Source organism: Xyrauchen texanus, chromosome 38, assembly GCF_025860055.1.
Source record: "Xyrauchen texanus isolate HMW12.3.18 chromosome 38, RBS_HiC_50CHRs, whole genome shotgun sequence".
In the NCBI taxonomy this organism is placed as follows: domain Eukaryota; kingdom Metazoa; phylum Chordata; class Actinopteri; order Cypriniformes; family Catostomidae; genus Xyrauchen; species Xyrauchen texanus.
The window spans coordinates 7,714,824-7,728,561 of record NC_068313.1 but is presented as its reverse complement, the minus strand read 5'-3'; the positions used below and the strand labels follow the sequence as shown (position 1 = coordinate 7,728,561).

The following is a 13,738-nucleotide window of genomic DNA, read 5'->3' as shown; positions in this document are numbered from 1 at the left end:
AATTAATAAAGTGTTTTTTTTTCCTCGGTGACAAGGACTACCTAGAGTAGTTGCTGGTTGACCAGCTTGGACTAACTGGTCAACAAACCAGATGCTTGCTGGTTGTACCACTTAAAGTGGTCAAGTTGGTTTTGGAATGTGGTAACTGGTCAACCAGCCAAATAATGAGCTTGGACCAGCTGAGGAGCAGCTTGGATGAGCTAAAAACCAGATACCATTATCCAAAACATAGCTTCCAGCAGGAGCTGGCTTTCCAAGCATCAGGAAAAGGACTAGCTGATCACCAGCTTTGACCAACGAATCTCTAGCTTAGACCAGCCAAAAACAATGATACCATGTTCCAAAACACAGCCTCCAGTATGAGCTGGATTTTCCAGCAGGGAAGGTTGTGACAGAATGGAATGGGACGGGAAAAATTCCAAAGTCAATTCCACAAGGGCTGCCCTTTGTAGCTATCCCATGTGTTGCTTATTAAATTACAATCTTTCCTGCCCGTTCTTATCTCTCCAAGTGTCTCTAGTGGATATGTGTTCCAGTGTGACCCCGTAAACCTGATTTTGTCCCTTTGCGGTGGTTATGGGCAGGGGTGGGTTTGGGTGGGTTGATTAAATAAGTTCAGATGAAACCGAATTGATCCAAATGCAGAGCTGCAGGCTGGCCCCGCAGCTTAATTTCCACCCGTTCATTCCTGTCTGGTCAACTGCAAAGGCCTGTTGTGTGAGCCCTTACAGTGGAGATCCATACTCCATTAGCAGCCCACTGTGGCCCAAGCCCCATGCTGCTCAGTGTAAAGGATGCTAACACAAGGGGGGCTCTGTAATGAAGAACAGTAGCTCAGCAGGGAGCCTGTGGCCAAATAGCCGGCTCTCCAGGAACAGGACCCTGAGAGAAAGCCAGGGGCCATGGAGGAACACATGCTCAACAAAAGACCTCAAGCCTCAGTGAGTCTGTCCCATCAAGCTAACAGGCCTAAGCGGACATATTTCACTGCCTTTCTTTTCTACGTTTTCCAGATTTCTCTTTTTAAATACGAAAGGCATCTGGTTTGTGAGCTGCAGATTCAGGCCGTTTTGGCAGGTAGATGAGTGGAAAAATAAAATACAACTGAGAGCCTTTAGGTCTCTAAAATGCAACAGATGCATTTATTTTTTCTTCTGATAATGTAAAACCACTCTGGGAAAAGTTAAATTGCCTCAGACTGATAACTCCATCTGCAGGTTGAGAGCTTATAAGCAGAGATGAATTTTGGAAGTGAAGAGATTTCCCTGAGGTGAAATTTCTGCGTATAACTCTGCTCATTGCTGTGTTTAAACGCTAGGGACTCTATATTTCAAATGCTAACCAGCTTTGTATCTATGTAGCACGATTTGATACTTCATATCTCCTCGCCATGCAGATGTCAGGATTAGCTTTCCTATGTTCTCCTGTGTAATTCCTTCTCAATTGCCTGAAAAGCATATCAAATTCCTCTGAAAACACGCTCTGTGTTAGAATCTGCAGCCCGAACCCTGAGCTAAGACTTTTCAGCTTTTGCCTCAGTTCTGTAGCACATTTCTGAAACTACATAATATCCATTGTTTCTAAAGACACACAGACAATATCATATCAACTCCGGCAACATAAATCTGGGCCTTTATTCACTCAATTCACAAAACAATTTTACATTAGAATCTCTTTCTTACCCAGTCCATGGCCTTTCTCTTCATCTACCTCTTTTTCTCTCTTTTTAATTTGTCAAATCTGTAATAATCAGCTTAGTCAAACTGTAGAACAGGGCCTTGTCATAAAACATATGTTTATATATATATATATATATATATATATATATATATATATATATATATATATATATTTATGCTTTCTTATTGTCTTGACAAGGTGAAGAATGAGAAACATGTATTATTCCTCTACCAGGAGGAACAAAGTAAAAACATATAACAAAAATGACAGCCTTGAAGCTGTATGACAAATATATTTCAAGACATCTGCTCATGTTTACACAGGGCAAATACATTAAATGCAGTGAGAAACAAAATGGTCAAAATGTGTGAAATATGCTGCGCTAACTGCACTAATTAATCTGCAGCGGGTTTTTGGAAGGAAACTTCTGCCACTCAGCCTGAATGTGAAGACACCCCTTCATTAAAATGAAACTATAATGAAGGACACGTCCAGCTATCCAATAGCCTAGTATTACCGCACTGCTGTTATTAAGCCTTGAGCTATCCTGCATTTCTGCTAAAGTGCGTGATAATATGCTAATGCTAGGTAATTGAAAGCAGTTGCCTGTTATTCTCAGATATATAGGCCTGTCCTAATCTCCAAAAGTACGAGAATAGCTAAAATAAATTCATTAGGTGGTTTAAGTGAGTAAATCTCTCATCTCTCTTTTTGTATTATAATTGGGTCCTTGTTCTGTCCAAAGGCTCAGCAAATACAGTAGCTATACAATACAAAATGACAATGAGGGTGCTCTGCAAAAGAGTAGGCCGATTTCCATAATTTACCACTTGTTTGCCTACAATCACAACAGTGTTCACACAGTAAGTGATTGGGATTGACAACCACAGTTAATAACAAATTGACTCTCAAATTGTCATATAGATACAATGAAAGAATGATTGCAATGAATGAATCACATGCCTCGTGCCATACATCTCCATGATGTGACAGACAACTAGTTGTCAAGTGTGGTTCCATTTGAATAGCACATAACACCAGAACTCAATCTCGAAATTCCTGAAAAATTAAGGATGACACTTCGGTTACAGACCTGCAGATGATATGGTTAAGCTCAAAACTAACCAAAATGTTTGTGAACATAACTAAATTTAGCACTCAAAACAGCACAGACAATAGTATTCTGTTGCTGTGTGAATATAGCTATCAGCAAGTTAGGTTTTAAAAGCAAAAACGACTGGCTGTGTAAGAGCTGTTTGGGTTTTCAATGAAAAGTTACTGACTCGTATGGGACAAAGAAAATAAAGCAGGATAAAACCTTGCATCGACCTCATGCAACACAGCACAGCCTCTAGCAGGAACCCCACAATTTTATTACCAGGGGATGGTAAGTTTAACTCCTGCACATAAACTTGCTCTTCCATAGCACCTCTGTACGCTACTTTGTCTCAATCAAATAGAGCCTTATGGTGCCTTGCATAGCTCGGAGGCAAGAGGCCAATTCCTTTGGTGAGTGTGCTACCCCTCACCTCAGCCTGAGGGTACCATATATACCAATGCAAATCACAGCCATTTGTCGAAAAGATAAATCCCATTTAAGTGCTGATGTGCCACTGCTTGGTGACCAGGATGAAAGATAGCTGCCGTGTGGAGAAAGAGAAAGCTCTTGCCAAGGGAGGGTAATTCACTGCTTTACGGAGGCAGTTTGGAGGCAGGCAGCCGAAATACTGCAGAGTTTGATGTAATTCCAACCTTGGGTGGTTAACTTGTAAAGGCTGATCAATTATTTAAAGCATTTTTTTGTTCTACTCTGTAAAGCAGCCTTGAGGGAGAAGCCGGGAGCTGCTAGTGATGACAGGCTTGTTATTGCCTTTTCCGAATCAGAATGCTCTCCGCTCTTATCAAAGCAAAGTGAAGCTTACTTATCTGGAAAGCATGTTAAGCAAAGTGAAGCTTTCTTGTCTGGAAAGCATGTTAACAAATAATTTTGTTTATCTAATTTCTAATTTGGTAATCTTTTGCAGTATAAACAAGTTCACAACGTGGACATTAATGCAAGATAGTTTTTCCAGATTTGCTTCCTTTTGGGATTTGAAAAAAGAATGAATCGGTTAAAACAGTGTTTCTCAATACTTTCCTGGAGTACCACTAACACTACACATTTTGGATGTCTCCTTTATCTAACACGCCTGATCAGCAGATTGCTCCATGATCTGAATGAACCCTTGTCACACTTTAGGGTTTTGGAACTGAGAAGTAAACGATTGCAGGGTAAACGTTGATAGCGGTGAATGGGAGACCATGGCAAATATCTGTTTACTCCAACAACAAAAGTAAGACACTACTATTAAGTTTCCACAACTTTCCAAATTAAGTTAAAAAAAAAAGAGAGAGAGTGGATTATGATAGTATATAAACTTAGAGCTGTAAATTACAAACCAAGTCATCCAAACTGCCCAATTTTTTACATATATTATTAACCACATCAGAAGTCATGGTATAGGGTGAAATAAGTCATGACATCTGAAAGGGTTATTCTGTCAATTTCTTTACTCAAACAGAGACACATGTAGAAAACAAAGCTTGGGATTTTAGAATGCCAAGACCAATTCTAAAATATTTATTAAAGAAATAATTATCTTGATAAGTCTCCAATCTTGTGATCATTTTATGAGGCATAAAAAAGTTGCAATCAATGCAATTTTTGCCATTTACATATCATTTTATTTTAAAATGGTTTAATTGGGTCACTCTTTAACAGTGAAATGACAAACGTGGCCCAATTTCACTGAATTCATCCAATATCATAAACTTCTTAATAGGCAAAAAGAAGAACTTTAAGATTTATGTTCATACTATTGAGTGAATTGTGAATGTTGCGGGAGCCTCTAACAATCTTTTATCAGCATCTCTGAAATAACCTCTCTCCAACCAAACGAGAGCTTCTCTTTGAACATGACTTCTTCTCTCCAGTAGGCTGAGAAAAATACAAAAAACCTTTCAGCTAACATCTCACCTTGGCCACTACCAAAAAAAAATCCACAAACAGAGGTTCAGCCTTTGGCTAACTTCACTAGCTCGAAAGCAGGTCCAGCAGAGGATGTTGGGACCCCTCTAGCTGGCAGCGATAGTTCGGAGGACTCACCATTAGCAGTCACATTGGCCGGAGCATTGACGTTCCCTGAGCCGGTTTTAACTAAGAATGAATTGTGCCCAAACTCATCTTCTGACTCAGAGTCCAGGCCAGCCTGAGCCCCACTGTTACCTAGCAACCTTCCCTGGCCCTGATTGGCTGCATTGGAAGGGGGAGGGTAAGGGGAGTCGACAGGGGAGGAGGAGGCAGATGAGCAATGGAGAGGAGGACCTGTAGACCACAAACACAAAACAACACATGGGGAGAACTTAAACACACACACCCAAATAACAGAACACAACACACATAAATAAATCAAATGAAAGAGAAACATGCAGAGAGAGAATAAATAAAAGCTTTAAATGCACAGATAAAAGCTGTCTGTCTTTTTTATCAGTCTTTTCCCTCTAGATTTGTCCAGCTGAGAAGGAGAATTGCACAACTGTGATCATTTTTGATAATTCTTTTTTTAATTCTTACCATTTTTAGACAGATTAAATAACTAGACAGACTAAATAGACAGACTAACTAAAAACATAACTCATAAAACATTTAGAAAAGACCACTGGTGACCAACAGTATATAAAACAGTTAATCAACAGCAAATAAATCTGTAATTGGTTGAATCTCACGAAAACATTTCAAGTAAAACATCATGGAAACACTGGACCCAAAAATCATAAGAAAATGTCAAAACTTATTTATCTTAGATTTTGGGGTGAACTTTGACATTCAACCATTTACCAAACAAAATCACATTTGCACAACATATAATAAAAGCAATGATATGTCTGAGAATCTGCAGTACTTTACTAACAGAACATTTTTCTCACCACCTGAAAATGGAACAGCCAATTTTGGGAAATATATATATATAGTATATATACTCCTTGAAATGCTTCCACTATAATTTATCTTGTCTTTCTGAGATAAGAGACTGCACAAGTACAAGACCAATAGCAGCACTTTACATACAATCCAATGGAAAGATAGTAATATATACAAGAGAACATTTAAAGTACACAGTAATGACAGCTATAACACCAACATGATCACAAGTCAGCTTGTTGTTTCCAAAAAGTTCCACTGATCTATTGACAAGCGCCATCTCCCATTGGCTCAGACGGGCTTACCTTCTCTTGTGGGGTGACTGGACGCGAGTTGCATCATTAGCTTAGGAGACATGGTTTGAACCCCTCATTGATACTAAGATATAATCACATTTGCATATTCACTGACAAGTGCGATTCAGAGGTTGCATTTTTATTAGAGATAATAAATATAATTAATTGTTCAGTGCAATTAATTATATACAATTAATTTGGTGTGAAAAATAACATGTTAAAAAATTAACACAATTAATCTTGTCCCTGGACTGTGTAGCGAATCAGCTCTATATTCTTCCACCATTAGGTAGCGAATCAGCTCTATGAAATATTAATAATCAATCATAACTTGTTATAATCAATTATGAATATTTGGATCAGTTAATCGGGTTAACTTGATGTAGCTACATTAACATTACAACCAAATACTCGGTTCATCCCGTGAACACTCAATTTTGGTTATTAATTAATTAATTAATAGAAATGTACATTTCCGGGGCAAGGGAAATGTCTTTCTTACTAAGTATTAAGAGCAAGTAGTCAAAATCTATGATTAGTGACTTTAGATATGAGCTTGAGACACAGACAACTTTACATGTGACATGAACAAGACTTTATTAACTAGACTAAACATTTAAACTACTCTAACATACATATACATACATTCATACAGTTTACCAAGGGAAAGGGGCTGAAGCAGAATACAGGAAGGCAAGAAGTTATAGCATTGTTTGAAGTTAAGCAGATCAACAGCCTGAGCAAACCATCATATTAGTTCTGACACGCCCTTTTTAGAAAGGGGTTAAGGATACTTAATGTATCAAATAATGAGACTAAGTTTGATACTTGCATGTCCCATTTGAATTAAACTGTCCTGATGCAATTTGTTGAGGCTCCAGTTGATCTTTGATGATGTTGTCTTGATGAGAGAGAACCAGTGGGAGTCAGAGAATCTTTGGTGAATGGAAAGTCAAGGCCGTAGCCTGGCGCACGCTTGGGAGTCCTTGGGGCCTTCTAGTTTGGCATCATTCAGCGAGAGAGTGAGAGAGCACAAGGCTCAGAGGGCAAGAGAGGCAGGAAGCCAGAGGAGCATAAGAGAGCGAAGAGATAAGAGAAGACTAAGAGAGGGCTAAGAGGCGAGGGCTAAGAGCATTTATAACCTTATAAAACATGTCCCACCTCTCATTGGCTCGACCAATGAGAAGGGTTTGGGTTCCAGGCGGGAATTTGGTTTATTGCTCTTTGTTCTCACATTTCTCATTGCATGAGCAAGAAAGAAACTAGGAAATATACTTGTAATACTAATATGTTGTTGTTATCGACATATCATGTACACAGTCATTTCGATCTTCAAAATACCAAGTTATAGAGACCAAATATGCCACACATATGATTTCGGTTAACCATAGTATGCAAAGTCTGAAACATTAACCCATTAGTTTGCAAGAAAACATAGATCAAGCACATTTAAGGGAAAATGTGAGATGGCACATTAGATACATGTCAATATTTATCACATGGATATATAGAATATATATATAGGATTAACAGGGTTCATTTCTCTTTCTCAGTAAGAGAATGAAGTGAGGGTCAGCACTTCTCTGAACATTCCTTTGGAGGTCGTAAAATTCTCCTTCCATTGGGACAGGAGAATGATTCCTTTGTCAAGGCTCATTTGCATGTTTATGACAGTAAGAGATTTTGGGCTGAATGACTCAAAAGATAGTAAAACATCGCGTAATATCATTCTACAGAGATCTTATATTCGAATTCAGCTCGGACAAATCGTAAGGTTTATACGATTTGATACCAAGAAACATGTGTTTAGTACACTTAGAAAGGGAATATACACTGAGGCTATTAAATATGAGGCCTCAGAGTTTAAAACACACAACGAAACAGTTCTAACGAGTTTGATATACCTCAGAAATACACAACATACAGGGATTACACGTATTTCATTAGCAATATGCAGTTCTGTGTTTAACTGAAAAACACACACACACACATTTTTACGTTCAAAGTTTCCCCCTTCCTGTCCACACGATAAGCACGTGGTGAGCATGCGGATGTCACATGCGGTTCTCTGTCAATAGTTCATTGTCTCTTTGTCAATACATTTATTGTGCTTGTGGAGACTAGTTGGCGCTATTTCAGTAATTAGGGGAGTTTCAACAGTAAGTTCTTGTTTGTTCGGAACCTGCCGAGTTAATGATTCCTTCATTGATTCCCCCAGTCGCTACAACTGTAATAATGAATATTAAGTCATAAGTAAAAAGTCTGAATATTGTATTATCTTGACACATTACGGTAACCTAAAAATGGAACATTTATGATGTGACGCAACCGAGATACTCCAAAAGTGTCCATTGGACACAGGTGTTCACTGGCGTGTCAAGCTCTTATAATAAATCGAATAAATCTCAAACTGATTGATGATTTGAATAGCAAAATGGATTGCCAAATGGATTGCAAAATGGATTGCCATTGCCATCCAAAGGCTAATGTTCAATGATAAACAATATATTGCATTCTATAGCCACTTTTTGTATTGTCTTTTTTTTATTGTCTCTTTTACTTGTTTGTCAATGTAATGTAATGCATTTTAATTATCTGTATTATTATTTATTTTAGAATATATACTGTATATATTTTATTTATAATTATTTAAATATAACTATTTATAAATATTTAATCATTATTGTTATTTGAGGGTCTTTCTCAGCAAATATTTATGGATGCGATTAACTGTAATTAATTTGATTCATTATTACCCACGCACACACACACACACATTTAAATAATGTATTTAATCATATGTGTATATAATAATTTATAAATTGTAATTATCCTCAAAATGAACCGATTAACAAAGTAGTCGCTAGTGGCAGCCCTAAACAATATTTCAATCTTACTCGCAAAACAGTTAAAAATGTTTCTATTCTATATATTTTTCACACCAACAAAGCTGACTAAACCATGCTATCCAGCCCCATGCTATAAATTAGGGGTTACGGTTATGAAATCACACTAATTAGACAGTTAAGCATTCATATATATTACACTATCTATTTCCACTTGAATACTTCATTAATTTCATGGGAGAGCATGAAATGCTTTGAGGTGAAAATCTCTGAATCAAACGCAGTTCAATCTTTGATCACCTGCTGAGAACATGACACAAGACAATAGAGGCTATTTACAGAGCTGTAGAACCCATAGGGAACAACTAAGTTTAGGGAAAATGACGCATTTGAAATTTTAACTAAACTGCTATTGTTTTTAAAAGTAAAATTTTTTGGAGGTTAAAAAAATAACAATTACATATAAAGGGTTAAAGTTTAATCTAGGATAATTGATCTGACATTAGAATGGTCTGGAAAATTTATATCAGCTTTCTGCATGTCCGAAAAGTTAATTGAGGTTGAAAAATCCTGAATTTAATTTCACAACATGCATTAATGGAAATTCGCTTTACAGCACATTTAAAGATTTACTTTCTTCACCTAACTTTAACCCACAGTGAATTAGCCGCAGCAACTTTAATTTCCTATTAATCATTTCTTCTCTGACCGAGAACTACATATTAAAGTCCATTAAAAGTGTTGAAAGTCACAGAGGAGCACGAGCAAATTCTGCATTCCTGCGCACACGGAGAAGAAGCATTTGTCTTACAGATGAAGGCCAGGCTATGGCGGTCTGAGTTTAATTAATTCTACCTTGCGTAATTTGTTCTCATTTCTCCAACTTACAGACGCACAGGGAAAGCGGCAGACCTGAAGAAGGGAATTTTAAAGGTGAATTGTATAACTTCTGCAGCACAAGTGGCATCAAATTAATTCACAAAAATACTAATAAAACTGATATTTTTTTGAAGAAATTTAAACTTGTCACCACTAGGGTGTTGTGGTTGTTGCCCAGGCATTGCTCTACTGGATAAATGTTTAATTCGATCAGAAGACATGCGCATAAACTATGATAGAAACACATATAGTATATTAAATATATTCCTATAGAATTTATATGGGACTATAGATGTGCATAAAAAAGTCATGTTTCAACAATCAATACAAAATTCACTCAGAGAAAGTCATCAGTATCACTGCATAGCATCTCAAAAGTCAGACAAAAAGCCTATCATTCAGATGACAGGCTACTATTACCTCCCATTAACTGTCTGACAGGTGTTCACTCACAAACATAAAGTATGAGGAAGTTTGTTTTGTCTGCTTGATCTAAACACCAAGTAATTAATTGCATTTAATAAAAGAGCAACATTGGCCACAACTTCTATTTTCTGTTCTATTGCGATAATTTCCATAGAAGTGAAGATTGTGTTCTCGTAAACACATCAGATGGAAATGGTACTTCGTCCACAACTTGTTTTTGCGATACTATGATTTTCTGCATAAACTAAATTTGTTACTGACTTGTAAAGTTACTAATACATTAGGTGACCACTTCATTAGATACACCTGAACACCAGCTTATTCCTGTGAATATCTAATCAGCCAATCATGTGGCAGCAGGGCAATGCATAAAATCATTCAGATACTGGTCAGGAGCTTCAATTATTGTTCACATCAACCATCAGAATGGGGAACAAAGTTGATCTCAGTGATTTTGACCATGGCGTGATTCTTGGTGCCAGATGGGCTGGTTTGAGTATTTCTGTAACTGCTGATTTCCTTGGATTTTCAACAGTCTCTAGAGATTACGAATGGTGCCAAAAAAACATTCAGTGAGCAGCAGTTTTGCAGACGGAAATGCCTTGTTGATGAGAGAGGTCAACGGATAATGGCCAGACTGGCTTGAGCTGACAGAAAGGCTATAGTAATGCCATAGTTGAAATCACTGAAATCACATTTTCCCCCATTCTGATGGTTGATGTGACCATTAACTGCTGAGTTGCATCTGCATGATTTTAGGCATTGCACTGCTGCCACATGATTGGCTGATTAGATAATCGCATGAATAAATACTGTAGGTGTACAGGTGTACCTAATAAAGTGGACACTGAGTGTAGATTACAATAACTAATTACTTTTTAATCAGATTACACCCAACACTTGCCAAAACCCACACAATTGGTTTAGTCAGAGGTTTACAATTCATGCCACTCAAACAAACAGAGCAAAGTTCTGAAAGTGCCACAGAGAGCATTGCTCACTCAAAGCCATCTTTACACACAAAACTAGTATGGGAGAAAATATATTTAAAAAAAACTATATTCTTCACCTTAACATTTATAGGCAAGCTTTGTGCTCTTGTCCTCGCCTCATACCAAATCAATGTAGTACTCTTGTACAGATTTCTGATCTTCATTTTTTTAAGGCCAGAACAAAGGCCAAAAGTTGAGTCAGACTTCTCTCTCAGCTTATTTGCTCTTATTTCAGTTCCTGGCAGACTTTCCCCCGTGGCCTGCCTTTCAAGCCCGGCTGATGACTGCAGCGCTCCTGGGGCCCGAACGCAGCAGGCCACCCATGCTAACAGAGGCTCTAATCTACTCAGGAGTCACCTAATTAAACGAACAGACGAACGAACGGCAGGCTCCGATTCGCAGGTAGGCTGAGTTTCAACTGTCGCCACAGCAACCCATTGTATCTTCCATCTCCCCAGAGACACGGCCAAACAGAGAGCCAATTGCAAGGGCAATTGCTACAAACAGCAGGGGCACCTTATTCTTTCGTACAGCCTCAGCACTTGAATTACAGAGGCCTGACCTCCGGGCCATCTTCAAACATACTTTGCACTCTGCAAACATCAAAGTCACGGCGAATAAAGATGCTTTAGTCATCGAGGCTTTAAATAGGACTTCACACCGGTTAATTCACTCGTGCTAAGAGCTTTGTAAATTATGTAATTATAATCAATAAGACTGCATTATTGGGAGTCAGTTTGTTCCATTTGTACCAAATTAAACAGATGAAGTAGAATCGCATGCATGCGTAATTTTACGCATACATGATTTGCTGGTATACAAGAATAACAATTCAGCGAGACTCAAATGGGGAGATCGGATTAATGTTCTACAACAATCAGCAGGATATAGTGGAGTTCTGTTCAACTAATGCACATTTACTTACAATGGCAATTTTGGCAGACAAAAATGTTTGTTGACAAAGGATTTTTTTTTTCCATCAACGATAATGAAGACTCAAAGAAAAATATGCATCAAGATGATAATTAAACAGTTTTAATTATAAACATACTGTTGACAAATTAGGATGAAAAACACTGCAAGAATGAAAATTGATTACATCATAAAGTGTTCACAACACAGAAACTTCTAAAAAGTAGCTTAAACTGCAGTATGGAGTTTTCACTTCTTTTTTTATTTTGTAAATGATACAGTTATTTCATACATTTTTTAATTAATAAATAGTTTTTGGTTAAAGTTATAGGACAAACAAAAAATTATGTATTCATCCTCATGTTGTTCCAAAGCCGTATGAAAGTTTTTTCTTCCATTATATACAAAATTAGATGTTAACAGAAGGTTAAACTTAGTCATTGTTCACTTTAATTGCATAATTTCTTTTTCATTTCATTCAATTAAAGTGAATGGTGACTAAGGCTAGTCTGCCTAGCATCTCCTTTTGTGATCCACAAAAGAAATAAAGTCAAATAGGGTTTGAATGACATAAGGGCGAGTAAAGACAGAATTTAGAATTTAGATCACGATATTGTCCACTAAATCATTATTTTGTCACCTAAAATTAAATCACATTTTAGTCAGAGCAAAATGGAAGTATGAAATATCAAGCTGACTGAAACAAAAAAGTGTCAAACTGAACATTGTTCACTTATAAGTGCAGTTTGATGGTGAACAAATAATCACAGTGCAGATGAAGGGACATCGATTGCCTCCCTTCACAACAGCACAGCAGTGCATGTTGAATCAAAGGCTGAACTGGCAGGAAATGAATATTAGTGCCGCAGTTCTTACATCCATAAAATTGTTGAAGTATACGAGGCCATAGAGCAGTCTGGTTTTATGACAGTGCTGTGCTTGGTGGGCAGAAAAACCTAAAGAGCATGTTGAAGCATCAAATATTAAGCACAGCTCTCTGCAAGTCTCCAAGAGTCAGCGTGCTTAGAGGGTTTGTAAAATTGTACAGGAAAACATTTTTAAAAAGAGAACATTTTGGACACACTGCAAAAAAATTATGTTCAAGACAAGTATTTTATTGTCTTGTTTTCCAGTACAAATATCAAACAATTCTTAAAACATTATTTATTTACTTTACAAGTAAACTGGAATAATATTTTAAGAATGTTTAGATCATTTTACAGGTAAACAAGACAAAAATACTTTTTTGCAGTGAATGTACCATGGTGTAATACATTTGCAAAGATTTCAAACAAATCTCTCTCATGTTGTCATTATGAGGTATTGTTTGTATAATTTTGAGGAAAATAATAAATATAATACATTTTGGAATAAGGCTGTCATTATGGGGTATTGTTTGTAGAATTTTGAGGAATTTTTAGGAAAATAATGAATGTCCATGTTAATGTCACATCAGAAGTTTACATACACCTTAGCCAAATACTTTTAAACTCGTTTTTCACAATTCCTGACATTTAATCATAGAAAACATTGACTGTATTAGGTCAGTTAGAATCACTACTTTTTTTTAGGATGTGAAATGTCAGAATAATAGTAGAGAGAATGATTTATTTCAGCTTTTATACCTTTCGTCACATTCCCAGTGGGTAAGAAGTTTACATACAATTAGTTGGTATTTGGTAGAATTGCCTTTAAATTGTTTAACTTGGGACAAATGTTTTGGGTAGCCTTCCACAAGCTTCTCAC

General features: G+C 37.0%; 1 protein-coding gene across 5 annotated transcripts in view; it reads right to left on the bottom strand.

The window, feature by feature from the left end:
- Positions 1-13,738, bottom strand: part of LOC127632056 (teneurin-4) — a 292,730-nt gene that overhangs the window by 233,617 nt on the left and 45,375 nt on the right. For 3 of the 5 annotated variants that reach the window (XM_052110527.1, XM_052110528.1, XM_052110529.1), the window contains exon 3: positions 4,826-5,044. The exons of the other annotated variants lie outside the window; for them this stretch is intronic. In XM_052110527.1, coding sequence (XP_051966487.1) covers positions 4,826-5,044 — 219 coding nt within the window. The remainder of the gene's footprint in view (positions 1-4,825; positions 5,045-13,738) is intronic. 5 annotated transcript variants of the gene reach the window in all.